We start from the raw sequence: 22667 nt of genomic DNA on the forward strand, positions 1-22667 counted from the left end.
GCCACCATGAGGTGGCCAGAGTAAATAAGTGTCAATGCATGTGTCTGCTGTGAAATCATGTCCCTGCTGCTTTTCCACACATAAGATACAACATTGCCCTTTGCAGAATCTGTCTTACTTTACTTGTGGAAAGACAGGTCATATATAGTCTGTGTGCCTGCAACAGAAAGATAACTCCACCCATGTTTGCTCTTGTAAGTGTGGAGCACCTTCTCACTCAGTGAATGAAGTTTTCTCTAGACTGTCTACCAGTATTGGTAACAAACAAATTCAGGATGTGCCTTCACCCAACCCAAGTAGTTTGTAACATCAGGCAGACAAACTGTTTGTGACCTTACTCACATCCAGACACTGTTTGCGACTTCAGATGAACACTGGCACTTCCATTACATTTCTTAATTGTGCCACCTACAAACAGCTGGGTTTGGCACAGTTGACAAAATCTTGCATGCAGCTTACTGGTATAACGGTCAGGACATTTCAGTGCTTGGTACATGTAATTTGCCTGCCACATTCCAGTCTCACACCAGAACAGTGACATTTACAATTTTGTATTCACGAGACTGAAAATATTTTTGGGTTGGATTCATTTCATTTATTTGGTCATCGTATACAGAAGAATGTACTTTATATTTCTACTTTCCACTTTAAAGACAGTGTTATTCATTTGATTAAGGAATTTCCTGATTTATTTTCTGAAGGACTTGGTAGAGCAAATAATTTTGTGACGCATGTTACAAAGAAGGACAATGCGCAACCTTAGTTTTTTTGGGTGTGTCCTGTCACTTGGATACGTTGATACAAAGTTGCAATTGAACTTAAAAAATAGTTAGTGAACAGGATTCTCACTTAGTATTGTAAATAAATAAATAAAAAAGAACCTTACCAAAGCCTTCTAGAGGACTTAGTCTTTGTACTGACTTTAAAACTACTGTGAACCCACAAACAATAATTGATACTTATCTGTTGCCTCACCTTGAGGAATTAATGGACAGGCTTGGTACAGGCAGCTATCTTTCAAAAACTGACTTGTTTTGCATATTTTCAAATTCCACTAGATGAAGAGTCTCAAAAAGTGTCTGCAATCAACACACATTTAGGGTTGTTCAAATTTTTGCACTTTCCCATTGGCAGCACTTCCGTGGCTGCCACATTTCAATGCTACTTACAACATCTTACTGCAAAAGTTCCATTCTGTTCAAATTACTTGGACAACATTGTGATGTCAGACCATACACTGGAGGAATATATCAGTAACCTTCATATGCTTTTTCAAGTACTTGCTGAAGTGTTGCCTGGACATATCTACCTTTTTTCAGACTGAAATATGGTACTTAGGCTCTGTTCTTAATAACCAGGGTTTTCATCCCCTTCACTCACATTTGCTGGCCAAACAGTACTCCCTGCCCCATGGAATGTGACAGAACTACAGTCAGTTCTCAAGAAGTTGACATACTACATTCAGTTTATACCCAATGCAGCCCAGATTATGGCTCCATTGCATCCTTTGCACAGGAAGAATGTCCCTTTGTTTGGACCACAGAGTGCCAAGATGCAAACCAAAAACTTAAAAATGCCTTGTTTAGTGACAGGTGACTTCTTCATTTCAATCCCACTAATCCTGTGGTTTTGACAGTGGAAAATTCTTCATACAGAATTAGAGTTGTGCTCTCACACAGATTGGCTCACAGGACAGGTCAATTGCTTTTGCTTCAAGTTATTGACCAAGACTCAATGTAGCTGTTCTCAAATCGAGAAGGAAATGCTCACTATTATCTACAGAATGACAGAGTTTCACCATTATCTGTTTGGTCAGAAGTTTTACCTGGTGACGGACCATAAGCCACTTCAGTCTTTGTTTCATCCGTCCAAACCTGTTCTGCAGCACACAGCTCAGAAGCTGCAATGTTGGCCCCTGTCACTGTCACAGTATCAGTATGAAATATTGTACTGGCCCACACTGAAGCATGCAAAATGCTTATGCCCTTTCTTGCCTTGCTGTTGCTCCTGATTCTGAATTTGATGCTACTGCCACATCTAGTTGTCAGCTCAATATGCAGGACACTTAACTTTTACAGACTTTTCCACCACGCGACAGGAAAATTGCACAGGCCACAGAAGCAGATCCTGACTTGAGGCTTTTGTTGCACTGTATCGACACTGATTGGTCTCATTCAGTGAAGGACATTCAGAATTCTTTTGTGCACTGATATTTTGCTCTTTCGAATAGCCTCTCCATCCAGCATGGTATGATTTCACTGCAAAATGACTCTGGACAGTGCCATGTGCTTATTCCTAAAGTGTTGCCAAAAGATGTATTGCAATTGCTCCATCAAGCACAATGGAAATTATACATACAAAACAGTTTACTATGTCGGCACTGTACTTGGCCAGGCACAGAATAAAAATATAATGATAAATGAATCATCAATTAAATATTTTATTGTCCAAGCAATAGCATCGACAATACTATTATTTTCAATTTTGTTGCCTACATTGAACAGATGACATCACATGTCGCACTTGTGCTGAAACTCTATCAACCTCTCTGCAAATGTTTTCAGCTTAGCCAAAGTCTCAGTTGCCGTGACAATGAGTGCATATAGAATTTTCTGGTTCCTTTTGGAACACTCATTGGCCTATTGTTGTGAGCTCTTTTAGCAAATATCCATTTGCGATGCCCATAAACTCAGCTACATTGTGTAGTACCATTCAGGCTTTGTCATCTGTTTTCTGCTTGGAAGGTTTGTCTGAAGTGATGGTTACAGAGAACAGGCCACAGTTTAAGGTTCAGAGCTTTGAACAGTTTTGTACAGCCAATGGTATCACTCACATTACCAGTGCTCCTTTTCATCCTCACTTGAATGGCAAAGCTGAACAATTTGTGCATATGTTCAAGCAACAGATGAATAAATATGTGCCTCTCACACACAGCAGCAAGCGCTGCTGCGCTTCCTCACAACGTATCACACCCAGGCCCACGACAGTTCATCAACAGCAGAACCTCTACCTGGCTGGCACCACCATATGCTGCTCCAGTTGCTGCACCCACCTCAGCACACAGCCCCCCCCCCCCCCCCCCCCACACTCTCCACAAGTATCGCTTTGTGCCTAATGATTCTATTCTTTTCAGAGTTCTGACTGCAGCAGGTGCTGGGAGAGAGAAATGATTCTTCATGCCTCTTCAGCGCCACCTGCAGAACCAATTGCCTTTCAGCTTCCCAGCACTCGTCCCCATGCATGCCAAGGACCAGGCACCATCATCATCATCACTGCCTTCTCCATTTTTCTTCATACTGGCTCAGGAAGAGGGTGGGTGCCTTTCCAGGGGTTTTCCCACTGATGTTCCTCTTGGAGTGCAGGACGGATGTCGCAGTGCAGCTGGGGGCTTAGTGTTAGTCCCAAGTGCAGCTCCTGGCTACTCATGCCACCCAGCTTCCTGTCTAAAGCACCGACTGCACACCAACCAGTGCAGCACTGCAATATGGCATAAAGAAGGTGCTAACCCACGTGCCAATGGAAAAAGTGGGCAACACCTCACCTCCAGGAAGACAGAGTTCAGCACCCCCTATTGATGCCAATTTAGCCAACCACCCATCACTGGTCAGCCTAATTGGGTCACAGTCTTCAAGAGCATCAATACTGAGCAATAGGAAGACAATACTTAGCCTGCATTCTGCAAGTGGTAATAGTTAATAAATGTAATTGCACATAGGAGGCACACTAAGTTTTTCAGTTAATCTTAACATGTTATGTACAGATGATTTTGGATTCCTGCCACCAGCCATCACAACTTCTCTCCTTCCTTGTTTATGTTGTGCTGACTCCCACAGAAGCAGACACAGCAGAGGGAATAAGAAGAAAAAGAAGAGGAAGAAAGCACAGTGCCAATCAAAACTCAGCTTTTGAATCACTTTCCTCTGAATTTCCTAGTTCTGTATCCTGATCAGATAGCTATTCACCTGCAAGTTGTGCAAACATAGTTTGCAAACAAAAACCAAGCTCCTACCATGGCTATGCAAGTCAACCTCCTCCCTCTTGTATCCCAGTCAATGGACAATAAACTATTAATAGGAGGATACCTTTGCCAGTGCATGTATAAATATATTTATATTCTGAACATCTAAAATGTTTTCAATGGTCTCAGATACCTCACTTCCTTGTACATCTATCTACTGGAAAATTAGCTCTCACATATACAGTTGTCATTCCAATTCTGATCTGATTAATTATACAACGGGGCTGGTTATCATCTTCTTTACTTATGACTGATGCACATTTATAAATTATTATGATGGATTGCTAAATTATTATGGTGGATTGCAAAGAACGCTGTAATGATAAAATAAAAAGTGAATATCATAATACCTCACACCGAAGTTTAAGGCCTTGAAGTTCTTCTGGTTTGCAGTTGGCTTTGAGTCTCTGCAGCTCACTCAGTCTTTGTTGCTTACGATCTCCTGGAGGCACTGATGAGTCAACAAGGTTTCCGCTATCACAGGTATCCGGTGCAGAAGTATTTGTGTCAGTGTCAGAAGTCGCTTGAGGCTGCTGATGCTGTTCTGATGTTGGTGGTTGCGAAGTGCGAGGGCAGTGATTCTCACTGGGTTGTGTACTTGGTGTGGACCCTTGTGCTTCCTGAAATGAAGTAGTTTTCTTAAAATAATTTTTTGCGAAAACTATGTGTAATTAATTTTGTTAATGACATTCAAATATTTACTTTTCTGCCAGAAAGCTTTTGACATGGCCATGTTTAGCACATTTGTGACTCTAAATTGAAAAAAGACATTTATCTGCTTTTGTCCAATTAAAATTCTACTTCTGATAATAAGAATTCCTGAATCAATCAAAACATTTTTCCCCCAAATTACAACTTAATCTGGAAACCCCTGTCTTTAGCAGGCAGAGTGCTCTCAATTACATTATCTTATCTCCCTTAAGGGACTAGTGGCACATCAAGACAGCCTTTGTGTACCGTTGAAAGTAAATAGAGAAACAACGGACTAGTGGAAACTTTAAGTTGGCCACAAGGCAAGCATGACTAACTTAACTGGTAAGGCAGGGGTTCTGGGTTCAGCTCCATTTTTAGCCTGTCACAGAAATTTTAACAATAGTGCATATACAAAACAGAATAAAATATGTTTTCTCAAAATCAAGCAACACTGGTAATGTCGGCATGAAGAGCTTTTCCTATTTTGGTTGCTATTTGTGTAGCATGGGCTAAAAAAAGTGGAAGACAAATAGAATTTTACAAATGTCCTTGCCTGTGGCTGTCTGTCATGTTCAGTATACGGTCCTCTCCTAAACAGCACACGAGCAAGGTCTCGAGGTCCCGACGGTGACAGTGCAGTGCGATAAGCTGTTGACTCACTCCACACTTCAATGTCAGTGTTTCCCTGACTGGATTCTCCTGATTCACCACTTCCAACTTCTTGTGTCATTAGTACCTCACATCGCATGATGTCACAATAATCAGCTAGGCATACTGCATCTTCAGCCTGTTTGGAATATTTGCATTAGATTACACATAAAACATTCTTTAAAAAAATTTAAAATTTCACCACGAAAAAGCTGGTACAATTTCCAGAAATGAAAAAAAGCTTAATTAAAAGGACAGATTTTCCACCAAACTTAACTGAAAGTAAATCAGCTTCCAAAATGCAAATCCACTAAAACAAATTGACCAATAACTGATTGACAATCAATTAGGTTCTTTGACATCTGTGTCAACAAGTAAGTCAAATCAATGGTACATATAAATTTCATACTTTAGAGGTTATCTATCCTGACCATCTAATTTATTTGGTGCCAGTAACATTTCTTTGCAAAGTCTCTCATATGTTGTGACATAGTATGGTGGACATATAAGGTATGAGAGGGTGCTGAAAAATAATACCTCAGAAGTTTTTACTTGAATACTTTGAAGTTTTTAGAATAAAACAAATATTATTATAATTTTACATATTTATTTTTCATGTGTTCATATTTATTTCTCAATATAGTGACCTTGTTGACAAACACCAATTTCTCCAGACACCAGTCTGTTGATACTGCTATTGTAGAATGTTTGACTTCATTGACAGAGCCACAACCTCACCTCTGCTTCATCACTATTAAAGTTAAATCCTTAAATGTGTCCTTTAAGTTTTGGAAACAGATGAAAATCAGATTGGGCCAAGTCGGGAATGTATAAGGATGATTGATGACAGTGAACCCAGTGTGTGAGATTGTTGCAGATATCGTAGCACCTGTGTGTGATCTGGTATTGTCAAGTTGAAGGAGAGGAAGCTCGTGTCGAAGAACTTTCTGAATTTTAAACTTGATTACATCATGCTCTCTCTCACGCACCAGCATAGTTATGTTACACACTTCCATGTTACACACTTCCATGTTACACACTTCCATGTTACACACTAAAATTTGTGCCATCTAGCAGCAGAGGGCTGCAAATATGTAAACTCCAAGAATAAGGATGTAGAATGTCAGTAACGTTTTTTTAAAGCTTTAAGAGTTTTCAAATAAAAAAATTCAGAGGCGTTAATTGTCAACGTCCTCTCACACAAAACAATGGGAAAACTGTGCAGATGCTGTTGGAAGAGTAGGAAGCAATATGGAACTTGCTTTACTATAATCCTTTGATGCCAGTTATTCACATAGAAGGCACTTTTAGCTGACTCTGTTGTCAAAAACGTAGGCAAAGAGAAAGCAGAAGGAAACTGGAGCTGAAAATAGTGCATCATCATTTGGTCCCCACTGAAGTGAATTGTGTGCATCACATACTGACTGATGAGTGACCTTAGAACACATTGATTCATCAATTGGAAAATGACGTACTCATTCATGATTAGCTAGCATGAAGATCGTCATTGTCCTCCATCCACTGCTGGATATAGGCCTCTTTCAGACTTGTACATGCATTACTATCTTTAGATTTTTGCATCCATGTTTGGCCTGCTAGTTTCTTTATGTTGTCAATCCATCTTCCATTAGATCATCCCCCAGGTCCTTTCTTAACACAGGGAATCTAACACAGAATCAGCTTTGTACATTTCTCATCAATTCAACTTGCTATATGCCCAGCCCACCTCCAGTCCAGTTTAGTAATACTCACTATCATGTTCTCAACTCTGATCTCTTCTCTAATCCGTTTGTTTGTCTTTCTTATGTTTCTTATTATTCCCCACCATACATCTTTCCATCACTCATAAAGTAACCCTCAGTTTTTGAACTGTTTGTTACTTGAATGTCTATGTTCCAAGTACGTAAGTAAATACTGGCTGTATACATGGTATAGACATTCCACTTACTGCACACTGGAAATTTATTTCCAAATACAGCATTCCTTTTCACATATGAAGTCCAGGTCATAATTACCCTCGAATGAATTTCTCTAAGTGTCCACCTACATGTACATCAAAATTCTGCAACCACTGTGTAGTGCATGGCAGAAGGTATTGTCAATTGTACAAGTTATTGGAGCTTCTTCCTGTTCCAATCACATACAGGGCATCGGAAGACTGGTTACTTAAACACCTCTATGTGAGAAGTAACTAGTTTAACCTTCCTTCAGGGATACACACACACACACACACACACACACACACACACACACACACACACACACACACACACACACACAGAATGGCTGCTGCTGTCCTTTAAGAGCAATGTGATGTCACAGCAATGAGTAGCGAACACAGGTGAGGTGAGTAGTGGGGGTCCAGAAGAGATGTGGGGTGGGGAAGGGAAGGGATAGCTGGTTAGGGATGGGAGATGATGTAGTGTTGCTTGTAGGAATGTGAAGAGATGTGGTGGGGACAGGATGATATGCTGCTAGATGCAGTATTGGGAGAGTTGTGTTGGGGAGGTGGAAGGGGGGGGGGGGGGGGGGGGGAGGAAAATAACCACGCTGAAGGGATGGGAGGAAAGAAGGCATATATGAGACTGGAATGAAAGCAGGGAAAGGGATAGAGGCAGGTGCGGTACAGGGACTAGTGAAGGTAGAAGCCAGGGGGATTAGGGGAACAAAGAAAATGTTGCAGGATATGCAGTTTGGGAAAGCTGGTGTTGCTATGAAGAATCTAAATGGCATGGTATGAAAAGCAGTCATTTAAGTCCATCAGGCCACACTGCGCAGCATGCTTAGCAAAAGGTTGGTCCAGCTGTCACTTTTAAAATGTTCCTGTGTGCTGCTCACTGCCTCCTTCATGCTGCTCACTGCCTCCTTCATCTGGTGAATAGCAATCTATCCAATTCATGTAGCTTTTCAAATTTTGATTTTCCATTGTTTGGATTTTAATATATTCCTTAAATTATCACTTAAGGTTGGTTCTTGAAACTTTACAAGAGGACTTTCACAGGATAGTTTCCATCTGTCTTCCTTCAAACTTTGTAAGTGGGCTTTCACAGGATAGTTGCACCTATCTTCAGGTGTCTGCTGGTTTAGTTTTTCAACATCCCCATGGTACTCTTCCATGGGTCAAACAAACCTGTGTCCATTTTTGCTGTCCTTCTTTGTATATGCTCAATAACTTCTATTTTGTATGGGTTCTACACACAGGGGAAAAATTGTAGGATGAGTCTGCTTGTTTCTTTAAGTTGTCTTTAGTACACAATCTTGTCATGTGCTTCTACATTGATATTTACTTCTTGCTATTTGCAGAGCAACTGTACATTATTTTCATTTTACTGTAATTAATCATCAGGCCTTTATTATACTAGATTCTCCATTAATTTATTTGTATTCTTCCTTCATCTTAGCCTAACTGACTCAAAATCTATTGCTGCAAATACTTTTGGTAAACTGGAGTCACCTTGCTTAACTCCTTTTACAATTTTGAAAGTTGCTCTCTTTTGGTATAATTTAATGAAAGCTGTTGTCTTGTTGTATATATTCTTCAACAAATTGATGCAGATAGATTCTATTCCTTGGTTCTAGAGTAATACAACAACAGATTTTACTCTAAAGTGTCAAACCTTTCTCATAGTCCATAAACCTCATACTAAGTCATTATATTGTCTAATGTATGGTATAAACCACATATTTCACTAAAAATAATCAATTTTTGAAAATATAATGTAATTGGATAGACAAAAAAAAGTCTACTCACCAAGTGACAGCAGGAGAAAACACATAAATATGTTAAGGAGACCTGCAAGCTTTTGAAGCCAGTGGTTCCTTCTTTTGGCAGTACAGTTGAAGAATAAGGAAGAAGTGTGAAGGAAAAGGACAGTGAGGTTTAGGAAATGGGAGGAGTTATGGAGAAGTCACCCAGAGCCCTGGGTCAGGTGAGACGTACCAGGCAGGATGAGAAGGAGAGACAAATTGTTGTGGACTGTGCCAGGCAAGATTTGAAAACCTGAGTGCTTCAAGGTGCAAGATATGGTAACAAAGAAGACAGATTACTGGCAAAATATTATGCAAAAGTCAGTAAGAGGGAAAGGTGAAGTATATTACATGTGATAGACAGGTGAGGTGGGGGGTGGGGGGGGGGGGGCAGGGAAAAACAGACATGTCAGAAAATATAAGATGTAGGAAACTAAAAGGAAACACACAGAAAGGAATAGTTACTGAAAAGAAACGCTGAGACTGAAGAAATTAATGTAAATTATGGCCATGTGAGTGGTGAGAACCAAGGACATCTTGTAATGGCGGTTCCCACCCACTTAGTTCTTAGATACTAGTCACATTAGTATGAAGTATTACATATATTAAGGCTTCAATGGAAATTTTACCATATTAATTTGGTTTTTGTGCCTATTGTCAAAATGCTTGTCTAGAAAACGTTCTTCATAAAATGATTTCCCACATATTCCACATGTCCACTGAGAAGACCGATGTTGCTGTTTGGCAGACTGTTGAGGCCAATATATGTCTCTCACAGGATGAAAGGGACACTCGAGAGGGATTGAGACTTGATACTTCTCCAACACTGGTATCCATTTCTGTAAATAAAAAACAAGTGCGGACTGTGACACATTGTTTTATAAATCACCTTCTGTAAAACCCAGCATGCAGGTATGAGGGAAGAATCAAATCGAGATAAATATTGATAAAAATAATGAAATAAAGTAAAGTGGTTGTATACACTCCTGGAAATTGAAATAAGAACACCGTGAATTCATTGTCCCAAGAAGGGGAAACTTTATTGACACATTCCTGGGGTCAGATACATCACATGATCACACTGACAGAACCACAGGCACATAGACACAGGCAACAGAGCATGCACAATGTCGGCACTAGTACAGTGTATATCCACCTTTCGCAGCAATGCAGGCTGCTATTCTCCCATGGAGACGATCGTAGAGATGCTGGATGTAGTCCTGTGGAACGGCTTGCCATGCCATTTCCACCTGGCACCTCAGTTGGACCAGCGTTCGTGCTGGACGTGCAGACCGCATGAGACGATGCTTCATCCAGTCCCAAACATGCTCCATGGGGGACAGATCCGGAGATCTTGCTGGCCAGGGTAGTTGACTTACACCTTCTAGAGCACGTTGGATGGCACGGGATACATGCGGACGTGCATTGTCCTGTTGGAACAGCAAGTTTCCTTGCCGGTCTAGGAATGGTAGAACAATGGGTTCGATGACGGTTTGGATGTACCGTGCACTATTCAGTGTCCCCTCGATGATCACCAGAGGTGTATGGCCAGTGTAGGAGATCGTTCCCCACACCATGATGCCGGGTATTGGCCCTGTGTGCCTCGGTCGTATGCAGTCCTGATTGTGGCGCTCACCCGCACGGCGCCAAACACGCATACGACCATCATTGGCACCAAGGCAGAAGCGACTCTCATCGCTGAAGACGACATGTCTCCATTCGTCCCTCCATTCACGCCTGTCACGACACCACTGGAGGCGGGCTGCACGATGTTGGAGTGTGAGCGGAAGACGGCCTAACGGTGTGCGGGACCGTAGCCCAGCTTCATGGAGACGGTTGCGAATGGTCCTCGCCGATACCCCAGGAGCAACAGTGTCCCTAATTTGCTGGGAAGTGGCGGTGCGGTCCCCTACGGCACTGCGTAGGATCCTACGGTCTTGGCGTGCATCCGTGCGTTGCTGCGGTCCGGTCCCAGGTCGACGGGCACGCGCACCTTCCGCCGACCACTAGCGACAACATTGATGTACTGTGGAGACCTCATGCCGCACGTGTTGAGCAATTCGGCGGTACGTCCACCCGGCCTCCCGCATGCCCACTATATGCCCTCGCTCAAAGTCCGTCAACTGCACATACGGTTTACGTCCACGCTGTCGCGGCATGCTACCAGTGTTAAAGACTGTGATGGAGCTCCGTACGCCACGGCAAACTGGCTGACACTGACAGCGGCAGTGCACAAATGCTGCGCAGCTAGCGCCATTCGACGGCCAACACCGCGGTTCCTGGTGTGTCCGCTGTGCCGTGCGTGTGATCATTGCTTGTACAGCCCTCTCGCAGTGTCCGGAGCAAGTATGGTGGGTCCGACACACCGGTGTCAATGTGTTCTTTTTTCCATTTCCAGGAGTGTATTTTATGCTGAGTATTATCAATAATGTCACTATGTTTATGAGAATTTAATTCAAAGGTTTAATGTTATTTTCTTAATTTTATACTTTAACTTGCTGCAAATGAATGTCTAATGCAAGTCATAGGATATCCAACTGAATCTTGGGGGACTGCATTCTGAGATTAGTGATGCAATTTGCTAATATGACCCTTTGCTTCTTTTTTGAACTTATAACACTATCAGCCCAATAGGGGTGTCATTAAAGCTAAACATTTTAGATTCCTACTCAGAATGTTATGTACAAATCTCAAAGACTTTGACATAGTTAGAGAAATCATATACTTTTCTTTTTTAAGCCTAGCAAGACTTTATTTGGTACTTCACTTGCATCTTTCTATCTACAGAATTACTTTTGTAACCTAAATTGAAGGGCTGGTAAAAATTATGCTTGGAAACATGAGCCAACATTCAGTTGTAAGCTATTTTCTTTATTATTTTTGATTTGATAAAGATAAAATGGTTCAAATGGCTCTGAGCACTATGTGACTTAACTTCTGAGGTCATCTGTCCCCTAGAACTTAGAACTACTTAAACCTAACTAACCTAAGGACATCACACACATCCATGCCCGAGGCAGGATTCAAACCTGCAACTGTAGCGGTCGTGCGAGTCCAGACTGTAGTGCCTCAAACTGCTCAGCCACCCCGGCCGGCTGATATAGATATAAAATTATTTTATAATAGGGGAGTATTTGCCTTATATGTCACTGATGTGTACTGAACTTTCTCAGGAAATACGCTTATGGTAATTTACTTATTTTTATTTTATATACAAATTCAGTTTATCCATTTGTGTATGTGTAACATTAGAAAGAGGAATGAGTGAATGTGTTGAAGTTTATCCCAAACAAAGAAACAAAACAAAACAAAGATAATACATGAAAACACTTGTGGAAAATTCCAAAAGCATGAACGTCAGCTTTCAGCTTCAACAGTTTGTGTCAGATCCCACAGTTTTTTTATTATATTTAGTTATTAAACTCATGCAAAGTTTGATTATTCACTTTTGGTCTCTTGTTTTAAATAAATATTAAATGCATTGTCACTGAAAGTAGTAAGCTGGCGAAAGAACCTTTACTTACCTTTTGAACAACCTTCCGCACAACAGATGCGTGATCGCGTGGACATGATATCTTAAACACAGTAGGGCCAGGCCATGGTATTAATGCCAGCACGACAAGCGTGGTTATCTGAAATTAACATAACCACAGTAGTGTGCAGATCCTTATACAGATACATTTTAATTTATAGAAAGAAGAAGTAGCCAAAATTAAAATTCAGAAGAAATATTGTAAAACAGAAAGCAACAGATGTATTTCTATGCCATACAATAAAAGATAAAAGTCACTTAATAACTAGGATATTAAAGGGTTCAAATTACTTAACAAGATTTCTCTACTTACACATGACCTCTCTGTGCACATTTTAAAGCAAACTTTATAGGAATGGTTAATCACTCACTCATTATGTGAGTAGTATGAATTTTTTATTACTCCTGTGTCATACTGTATTTTTGTATATCCTAATACCTACACTTATGTTATGTAGAGAAAATTCAAATTCTAACAATATATATAATTCAGTTCCCCCCCTATGAACCATGGACCTTGCCGGTAGTGGGGGGCTTGCGTGCCTCAGTGATACAGATAACTTTCCCATAGGTGCAACCACAACAGAGGGTTATCTGTTGAGAGGCCAGAAAAATGTGTGGTTCCTGAAGAGGGGCAGCAGCCTTTTCAGTAGTTGCAGGGGCAACAGTCTGGATGATTGACTGATCTGGTCTTGTAACATTAACCAAAATGGCCTTGCTGTGCGGGTACTGTGAACGGCTGAAAGCAAGAGGAAACTACAGCTCTACTGTATGGTTAAATGATGATGGCATCCTCTTGCATAAAATATTCCAGAGGTAAAATAGTCCCCCATTCGGATCTCTGGGCAGGGACTACTCAAGAGGACGTCATTATCAGGAGAAACAAAACTGACAGTCTATGGATCGGAGTGTGGAATGTCAGGTCCCTTAACTGGACAAGTTGGTGAGAAAATTTAAAAAGGGAGAGGGATAGGTTAAAGTTAGATATAGTGGGAATTAATGAAGTGCAGTGGCAGGAGGAAAAAGACTCCAGGTCAGGTGAATACAGGGTTATAAATAAAAAATCAAATAGGGGTAATGAAGGAGTAGGTTTAATAATGAATTAAAAAAAGAACGGGAGAGTGGGTAAGCTACTATGAACAGCATAGTGAATGCATTATTGTACCCAAGATAGACATGAAGTCCACACTTACCACAGTAGTACAAGTTTATATGCCAACTAGCTCTCCAGACGATGAAGAGATTGAAGAAATGTATGATGAGATAAAAGAAATTATTCAGATATTGAAGGGAGATGAAAATTTAATAGTCGTTGGGGACTGGAATTTGATATTAGGAAAAGGAAGGGAAGGAAAAGTAGTAGGTGAGTATGGAATGGGGGTAAGGAATGAAAGAGGAAGCTGCCTGGTAGAATTTTGCACAGAGCATAACTTAATCATATCTAACACTTGGTTGAAGAATCATGAAAGGAGGTTGTATACGTGGAAGAGGCCTGGAGACACTGGAAGCTTTCAGTTAGATTATATAATGGTATGACAGAGCTTTAAGAACCAGCTGTGGGTTCTGACCACACTCTATTGGTTATGAACTCTAGATTAAAACTGAAGAAAATGCAAAAAGGGTGGGAATTTAAGGAGATGGGACCTGGATAAACTGAAAGAACCAAAGGTTGTAGAGAGTTTCAGGGAGAGCATTCAGGAACGATTGACAGGAATGAGGGAAAGAAATACAGTAGAAGAAGAATGGATAGATTTGAGTGATAAAATAGTGAAAGTTCGGAGGATCAAGAAGGTAAAAAAGATGAGGGCTGGTAAAAATCCTTGGGTAACAGAAGAGATATTGAATTTAATTGATCAAAGAAGAATATATAAAAATGCAGTAAATGAAGCAGGCAGAAAGGAATGCAAATGTTTCAAAAATGAGATCGACAAGAAGTGCAACATGGCTAAGCAGGGATGGCTAGAGGACAAATGTACGGTTGTAGAGGCATATATCAGTAGGGGTAAGACAGCTGCTGCCAACAGGAAAATTAAAGAGACCTTTGGAGAAAAAGAACCACTTGTATGAACAGCAAGAGCTCAGAAAGAAATCCTGTTCCAAGCAAAGAAGGAAAAGCAGAAAGGTAGAAGGAGTATATAGAGGGTTTACACAAGGGCAATGAACTTGAGGACAATATTATGGAAATGGAAGAGGCTGTAGATGAAGATGAAATGGGAGATATGATACTGCATGAAGAATTTGACAGAGCACTGAAAGACCTTAGTCGAAACAAGGTCCCGGGAGTAGATAACATTCCATTAGAACTACTGATAGTGTTGGGAAAGCCAGCTCTAACAAAACTCTACCAAGATGTGTGAGACAGGCAAAATACCCTCAAGAAGAATATAATAATTCCAACCCCAAAGAAAGCAGGTGTTGATAGGTGTGAAAATTACAGAACCATCAGTTTAATAAGCCATGGCTGCAAAATACTGACACGAATTATTTACAGAAGAATGGAAAAACTGGTAAAAACCAACCTTGGGGAAGATCAGTTTGGTTTCCGTAGAAATGTTGGAACATGTGAGGCAATACTGACCCTAAGACTTATCTTAGAAGATAAATTAAGGAAAAGGATAGATTAAGGAAGGCAAACCTATGTTCCTAGCATTTTTAGACTTGGAGAAAGCTTTTGACAATGTTGACTGGAATACTCTCTTCCAAATTCTGAAGGTGGCAGGGTCAAACACAGCAATCGAAAGGCTATTTGGTTGGTTGGTTGGTTTGGGGAAAGAGACCAGACAGCGTGGTCATCGGTCTCATCGGATTAGGGAAGGATGGGGAAGGAAGTCGGCCGTGCCCTTTCAGAGGAACCATCCCGGCATTTGCCTGGAGTGATTTAGGAAAATCACGGAAAACCTAAATCAGGATGGCCGGACGTGGGATTGAACCGTCGTCCTCCCGAATGCGAGTCCAGTGTCTAACCACTGCGCCACCTCGCTCGGTGAAAGGCTATTTACAATTTGTACAGAAAGCAGATGGCAGTTATAAGAGTCGAGGGGCATGAAAGGTAAGCAGTGGTTGGGAAGGGAGTGAGACAGGTTTGTAGCCTATCCCCGATGTTAATCCATCTATACATTGAGCAAGCAGTAAAGGAAATGAAATCCAAATTTGGAATAGGAATTAAAATCCTTGGAGAAGAAATAAAAACTCTGAGGTTTGCCGATGACATTGTAATTCTGTCAGAGGCAACAAAGGACCTGGAAGAGCAGTTGATTGTAATGGACACTGTCTTGAAAGGAGGATAAAAGATGAACATCAACGAAAGCAAAATGACGATAATGGAATGTAGTCTAACTGAATCAGGTGATGCTGAGTAAATTAGATTAGAAATTGAGATACTTAAAGTAGCAGATGAGTTTTGCTATTTGGGGAGCAAAATAACTGATGATGGTTAAAGTAGGGAGGATGTAAAATGTAAACTGGCAATGGCAAGAAAAGCATTTCTGAAGAAGAAAAATTTGTTAACAAGTACAGATTTAAGTGTCAGGAAGCCTTTTCTCAAAGTATTTGTATGAAGTGTAATCATGTATGGATGTGAAATGTGAATGATAAATAGTTTAAACAAGAAGAGAATAGAACCTTTCGAAATGTGGTGCTACAGAAGAATGTTTAAGATGAGATGGGTAGATTACGTAACTAATGAGGAAGCACTGAATAGAACAGGGGAGAAGAGGAGTTTGTGGCATAACTTGTCTAGGAGGAGGGATCGGTTTGTAGGATATGTTCCGGGGCATCAAGGGATCACAAATTTAGTATTGGACAGCAGCGTGGAGGATAAAAATCATAGAGGGAGATGAAGAGATGAACACACTGAGCAGATTCAGAAGGATGCAGGGTGCATTATTTACTTGGAAATGAAGCAGCTTGCACAGGATACAGGAGCATGGAAAGCTGCATCAAACCAGTCTCTGGACTGAAGACGACGACAACAACAACAACAACAACAACAACATATGATTCAGTATGCAGACAATTCAAAAATGTAAAACAGTAGTTGTTTATTAATGCATTTATTTATTTGGATCTGTCTTTGAGCATTTTTATGCATCTGTCTCATCACAGGGAGTTTGCATATATTGTACAAATACATTTTGTTGACACAGTTAAAACACACATACTAATAATAATACATGGCACTTAAAATAGAGAACAATTTCTTAATTTTACAGTACATAAAAAATAATATACTGAAATATCAAATGAACTACTGATATACTAAGGTATAGTATCTTAGGTCATCCATAGAACAGTTTTGAAATTCTGAAATATGTAGAAAACCTTTTGTTTCAGTTTTTATTTTAAAATAATCAAGTGAGACATAATGCACCTTAAAGTATTAAATAATTTTATGCCCAAGCATTTGTAATTAGACTGTCTTTTCCTTAATATAACAGTGGGCATATTCATCCATTTCATTTTCCTAGTTTCATATTGGTGTACAGCTTCCCTTAAGATGTAGTTGTTTAAGTTTTCTTTAAGCTTTGGTAGGCAACAGTACATAAAAAGTGATGGGACTGCCAATAGTTTGAAGTCTTTAAAAAGTGGTCTGCAGGAGGTTTTAGAGTTTGTAACTCCAAAAATAGACCTAATAGCCTTTTTTTGCCACATAAACATTGTTTTGGCCACTGCAGAATTATACCATAAAAGGATACCATATTGCAGATGGCAGTGAAAGAAGGCATAGTAGATGTTACGTAACAGACTTGTTGTTACACATGTCTGTCATTTAGTCAATAAAAAGGTAACATGTGAGAGCTCTGTGCATATGTGGTCTGTGTGTTTGTCCCAAGTTAATTTGGTATCAAGGTATATACCAAATTGCTTAACAGCTGAGCACTCAGTTTCACTGCTTGATAAACTGAAAATGGTGTTCACTGTTCTTTTCATAGTTGACCATTAGCTCATTGGCTTTGAAGTACTGTTTGTAGGCATGGCATTGATTAGCAACATGTCAGCTCTTGTCAGTGTACCAGAAGCTGCTATACAAGTCAGCGTTTGGGTTAGGGAAAACTATACTTAGTTTGAAAATGCTGCATCTTGTTATAAATAGATCAAGCTCTTCCAGCAAAACAGGGAAACTTCAAATTCTGACCATCTACATCTACATGACTACTCTGCAATTCACATTTAAGTGCTTGGCAGAGGGTTCATCGAACCACAATCATACTATCTCTCTACTATTCCACTCCCAAACAGTGAGCGGGAAAAACGAACACCTAAACCTTTCTGTTCGAGCTCTGATTTTTCTTATTTTATTTTGATGATCATTCCTACCTATGTAGGTTGGGCTCAACAAAATATTTTTGCATTCAGAAGAGAAAGTTGGTGACTGAAATTTCGTAAAAAGGTCTTGCTGCGACGAAAAACGTCTATGCTGTAATGACTTCCATCCCAACTCGTGTATCATATCTGCCACACTCTCTCCCCTAAAACGTGATAATACAAAACGAGCTGCCATTTTTTGCACCCTTTCAATGTCCTCCTGCTGAGAGCTTTCTGTGTTCGTGGTCTATTTGTTTGTCCTAAGTTAATTTGGAATCAAGGTATACGCCAAGTAACTCAACAGTTAAGCACTCAGTTTCAGTACTTGATAAACTGAAAATGATGTTCATTGTCTTTTCATAGTTGATGGATAGCTCATTGGCTTCTTTGAAACAGTGATTGTAGAAATTGATTTGATGAGTGAAATATCAGCTCTTGTCAGTGTAACAGAATCTGCTACACAAGACACAGTCAGCATTTAAGTGGGTGGAGGAAAACAATATTTAGTATCAAAATACTGCATGTTGTTAGAAATAAGTCAAGCTGTCCCAGCAAATCAAGGAAACTTCAAATTCTGACCAGTTCCAACTCCTGCTGGGCTTGATAAAATCAAACTAGAATACCATGGAATGCTGTACACCCAGAAGATGTAAGTTTTAAGTACTGAATTAGCTCATATTGATATCCTTATAACAGAACATTGCAACAAACAAAGCAGGAAGCAAAACAAATTTTAGCATGATCCATCTAAAAGTGCAAAACTTTAGAAATAAACTTGACTTATTGCAGATATTTGTAAATGATCATCTGCCACTTTTGTTAGTAATAACACAACATGAAGACATTATTTACTACCTTAGATTAGAGTAGATCACGGCCAGTTTGATGCCAAGTGATGCAAGCTGCCACCTGGGCTGCCAAGCTGAGAGGTATCACAATGTAAGATTTCTGTACAGAATGCATTGTAATTAGTAGCAACTGCTTGGGGCACCAAGCTGAGAGGAGCACCATAAGCAGCCAAGTGCAAGATTTGTGTATACTGTATATCACAATTAGTTGTGAAAACTGACATTGATGAAAGCATACAAGAGGGAATTGGGAATTGGAGGACATCAAATGATAAGTCGCTTGTGTGGAAAAATGTTCTCAAACTGACCCTAGATTAAACTGAATAAGATACAGCTTTTGTTTCATAGTTCCACAGTAAGGAGATCATCAAAGACATAGAACAGCTCATGAAACAAGAATAAATAATACATATTTACAAATGAAGAAATATGCTTGTGTTTCTTCCGTAGATCATAGATTAAATGGTGCAATGGATGTGGAATAAGTCAAAAGTCTTAAACATATGTTCATTTAAGAAATAATTAAAAAATTATCTTATAACATGCACTTAAATGTACAGGTTAGTTATAACTAAACTTCCACTGCTTGAGCCAGTGCAGACAGAAAACAATGATGCACTGATGGATTAACAATAGTAGTGTTAGTGTCGTAGTATCCTGTTAGACACCAGTATTGGTACACTGACGTGGTGCTGAAACGTAAACATCAGTGTGTGTTATGGTTGCAGACAGACAACATAGATCTGGCAAAGGTGAGCAGGACCTTGCTTGTTTTATCACAACTGCAATAGTGCTGCTGCTCTTCATGAGTATCAACAAATTAGGGGAATATAGAGAGGTTCTCTTTCTGCAGTGGACTTGAAGAACTTGATTTGGAAATTCAAATTAAGAGGTGATTTGGGAATTGCTCCCAAGAGAGGCCAACAGCTAATTGCACCACAAATTGTAGAAGAAGTTACTTTTGCCGTGGCTGAGAATTCTGGATGTGCTGTGCAATCTTTGAGAAGTGCACAAGCTGTGTCATGATAGCTGAACATTTCATGGTCCACTGTTTGAAAAGTACTGTGAACAACTGTGAATGGTATCCATACACACTTCATATTATTCACCATCTTTTGCCACATGGTGCAGAAATTCAAGTAGACTTTGCTCTTACATTTCTTGCAAGGTTTGAAGTTGACAACATATGGCCTTCAAACATTTTGTGGTGTGATAAAGCACACTTTATGCTCACTGGTGCAGTGAACACTCACAGTTGTCATATTTGGGGATCATCACCATTAATGAATATTCATGAAGCTCTCCTGCACAGTAAATGCATCACTGTGTGGTGTTACTTCATGATACAGTTCATGATTGGTGCAGTTTTCTTTGAGGAACTTCGGCACCAAGGACATGCAGCAGGAACACACATATTACTGAGATCTGCTTCGCCAACATGTGATCCCTGCTCTGTGGGAGAGATGTGCTTTGGATTCAGCTGTGTTGATCCACAATAGAGCTCTACCTCACATTGCTCATGAGGTCACTCGGTTACTCTGTGACACATTTGGGGAAAACTGAATCACTGGCCAATCATTCCAAACTGTGTGGCCACCAAGATCATCAGATGTAAATCCATGTGATTTCTGGCTGTGGGGTTACCTGAAGGACAGGATTTATCAATGGGATACTAACGCATGTTGTTGGTTGAAGATGAGCATAGTGATAGAGGTAGCCAATATCTACCGCAGATGTTTTGGGCAAAAGTAGAGTAATCTGTAGCATCATTCCAGGCAGTCGTGAATGCAGATGGATGTCACATTAAGTAACTTTTGTAACCTGGAATGAAAACATGTTATGCAATTAACTAATATTACTCTCTCACACGTAAATTGAAATATGTTTCTTGCAGGGGTTGATTTGTTATTTATTCCCACATGTCCTTACAAATGCTTCTACATAGTTTCATTTGACAATCATTTATTATTCGTGGGGGCCTTCTCAAGTAACAAAAGTTTAGTCATAGACACCGTGCAAAAGACACAGAGGTGCATATGACATTTGTTAAACTACTGCAACCAAGCATCACCCAACACAAAATCAGTTTCCAAGACTTAAATCTCTACACATCCATCCCATCTTTCTATGGCTCCTGCAGTAACAGCTACTATTATATCTCTATGTAGTAGGGATGACACCTTCAACTGTATTTATACTATCTAAAACAAATCCTTGCATTTGTCCATGGAGAATAAATAAATAAATAAACTTCAGGCAGGAGGGGGTGGGGTGGGGTTACCTTCATAGTCTCGCATCTTATTAAATTTAGCATATGTTAAAATTCAGGAGTGAGTAGGAAACAGATATATATATTCCTGTAATGATCCATACAGTGTCAGAGACAGCAGGACGCTCCAAAAACACCATGTAATGCTTGCCATCAACAATATGTAATAACTGTCCCACAAAGAAATAACCATTAGAAAATTGTTACTTCATTACATACAAACGTAGAATAATAATAATCAGAGGAACTAAAACATAATGTGTCACCTAGCATCTTTCCCTGACATCTTATCTTACCTTGAAATGAATCAGAACTTTATTACATCACATACATTGCTGTACATGCTACGAATTTTAGCGCCATATACTGCCTACCACCAGTTTGCAACCTCTGTTGCCTTTGTTGGGTCTGTAAATGGTCAGTATGACTCTTCAGTAACATTGTGCTATATTATTGATTTTGTCCCTGGACTGCTCAATAAAAATGTGCAATAATATTGTGCAGTATTTAGTATAGTTCGAAATATTTGACAGTAAAGACGCTGCCGTCGTTGTAATGGTTCTACTCTGTTGCAAGCAAAATTCCTGAATTTTGTTCTTGAAGAAATTAGTTTTAAAATAATGTTTTCTCTTGTAATTGTAAGGTATTTTGTGAGTCTTTAGTGAACAACAAGTTATAAGAATAATGCATAATCTTATGGTTACAATATGAAGAAGGAGAATGCAAAACATTTAAGTGCCATTTTTCTTTTCAAAAACGTGTTTTCAGAGGTACTACCAGTATGTACCCAGTACTCTTTTGCATCCCCTAGACCTGTTTCATGTAGTAAGTCTCCAAATACAGTATGATTAAAGTGTCTCATACTCATCCATCACAAACAGCTACTAAATTTTCTTACTCTTTTAACAAAAGTACGGAAAAATGTCAAATTATTCAAAATAGGAAAGAGTGTGGCAGATGTACGCTATGTCATACTTCTTTTGAAAGACCAGCCACCCAAATTTATCAGTTGCTACACAGCAAAGACCTGTTGAAATCCCATTTCTTCCCTCATAGGGAGTTTTACAGCAAATTTTCAATATCTGATTCCAAGAACAAAGTTGTATGAGAAAGGGAAGTTTATCCTGAGATTTGATTTCATTTGCTTTTTATTTGGTCCAGTTACATTACAATCTGTACAAAGCTTGTATTTTAATGTAGGACAAGCCAATGATGAAAATCTTACATGGGCAAAAAAGTAAGAAAAACAAATGACACTATAAAAAATAAAAACACATTACATTGATTTGATTGATTTATTGATCCATTTTCATCTACAGCTGCACATTGTGCAAGAGATATTTGGATTTTTATCTGTCAAGAAACTTAACAATGTTGCAGATAATATACATACAGGATGTACAATATTACATACATTAGCATACAAATTACATCATTTATAATGCGAGGCATGTACAGAAAATAAGTGTACTGTGACCATAGAGGGCTGTGTATTTTATATTTAGGTTACTACATACTTACGTAGACTCATGCTGTAGTGTCCAGAAAGACCTCGGTAAGAAATATCGCCAAGTGCAAGCCACTTGCTGTAATCTGCTTCCTTCTCCC

General features: G+C 39.6%; 1 protein-coding gene across 3 annotated transcripts in view; it reads right to left on the reverse strand.

Annotated features, from left to right (window-relative positions):
* LOC126273177 (uncharacterized) overlaps nucleotides 1-22667 on the reverse strand; it is a 154540-nt gene that overhangs the window by 91054 nt on the left and 40819 nt on the right. For all 3 annotated transcript variants that reach the window (XR_007549317.1, XM_049976666.1, XM_049976665.1), the window contains exons 2-5: nucleotides 12631-12738; nucleotides 9736-9945; nucleotides 5265-5498; nucleotides 4369-4638 (exon numbers count right to left, since the gene is read on the reverse strand). Coding sequence is in view for 2 of the 3 variants with exons in the window: in XM_049976666.1 (XP_049832623.1) it covers nucleotides 4369-4638; nucleotides 5265-5498; nucleotides 9736-9945; nucleotides 12631-12738 (822 nt within the window). In the remaining variant the exon portion in view is untranslated. The remainder of the gene's footprint in view (nucleotides 1-4368; nucleotides 4639-5264; nucleotides 5499-9735; nucleotides 9946-12630; nucleotides 12739-22667) is intronic.

The sequence above is a fragment of the Schistocerca gregaria genome, chromosome 5 (genome assembly GCF_023897955.1).
Source record: "Schistocerca gregaria isolate iqSchGreg1 chromosome 5, iqSchGreg1.2, whole genome shotgun sequence".
Classification (NCBI taxonomy): Eukaryota; Metazoa; Arthropoda; class Insecta; order Orthoptera; family Acrididae; genus Schistocerca; species Schistocerca gregaria.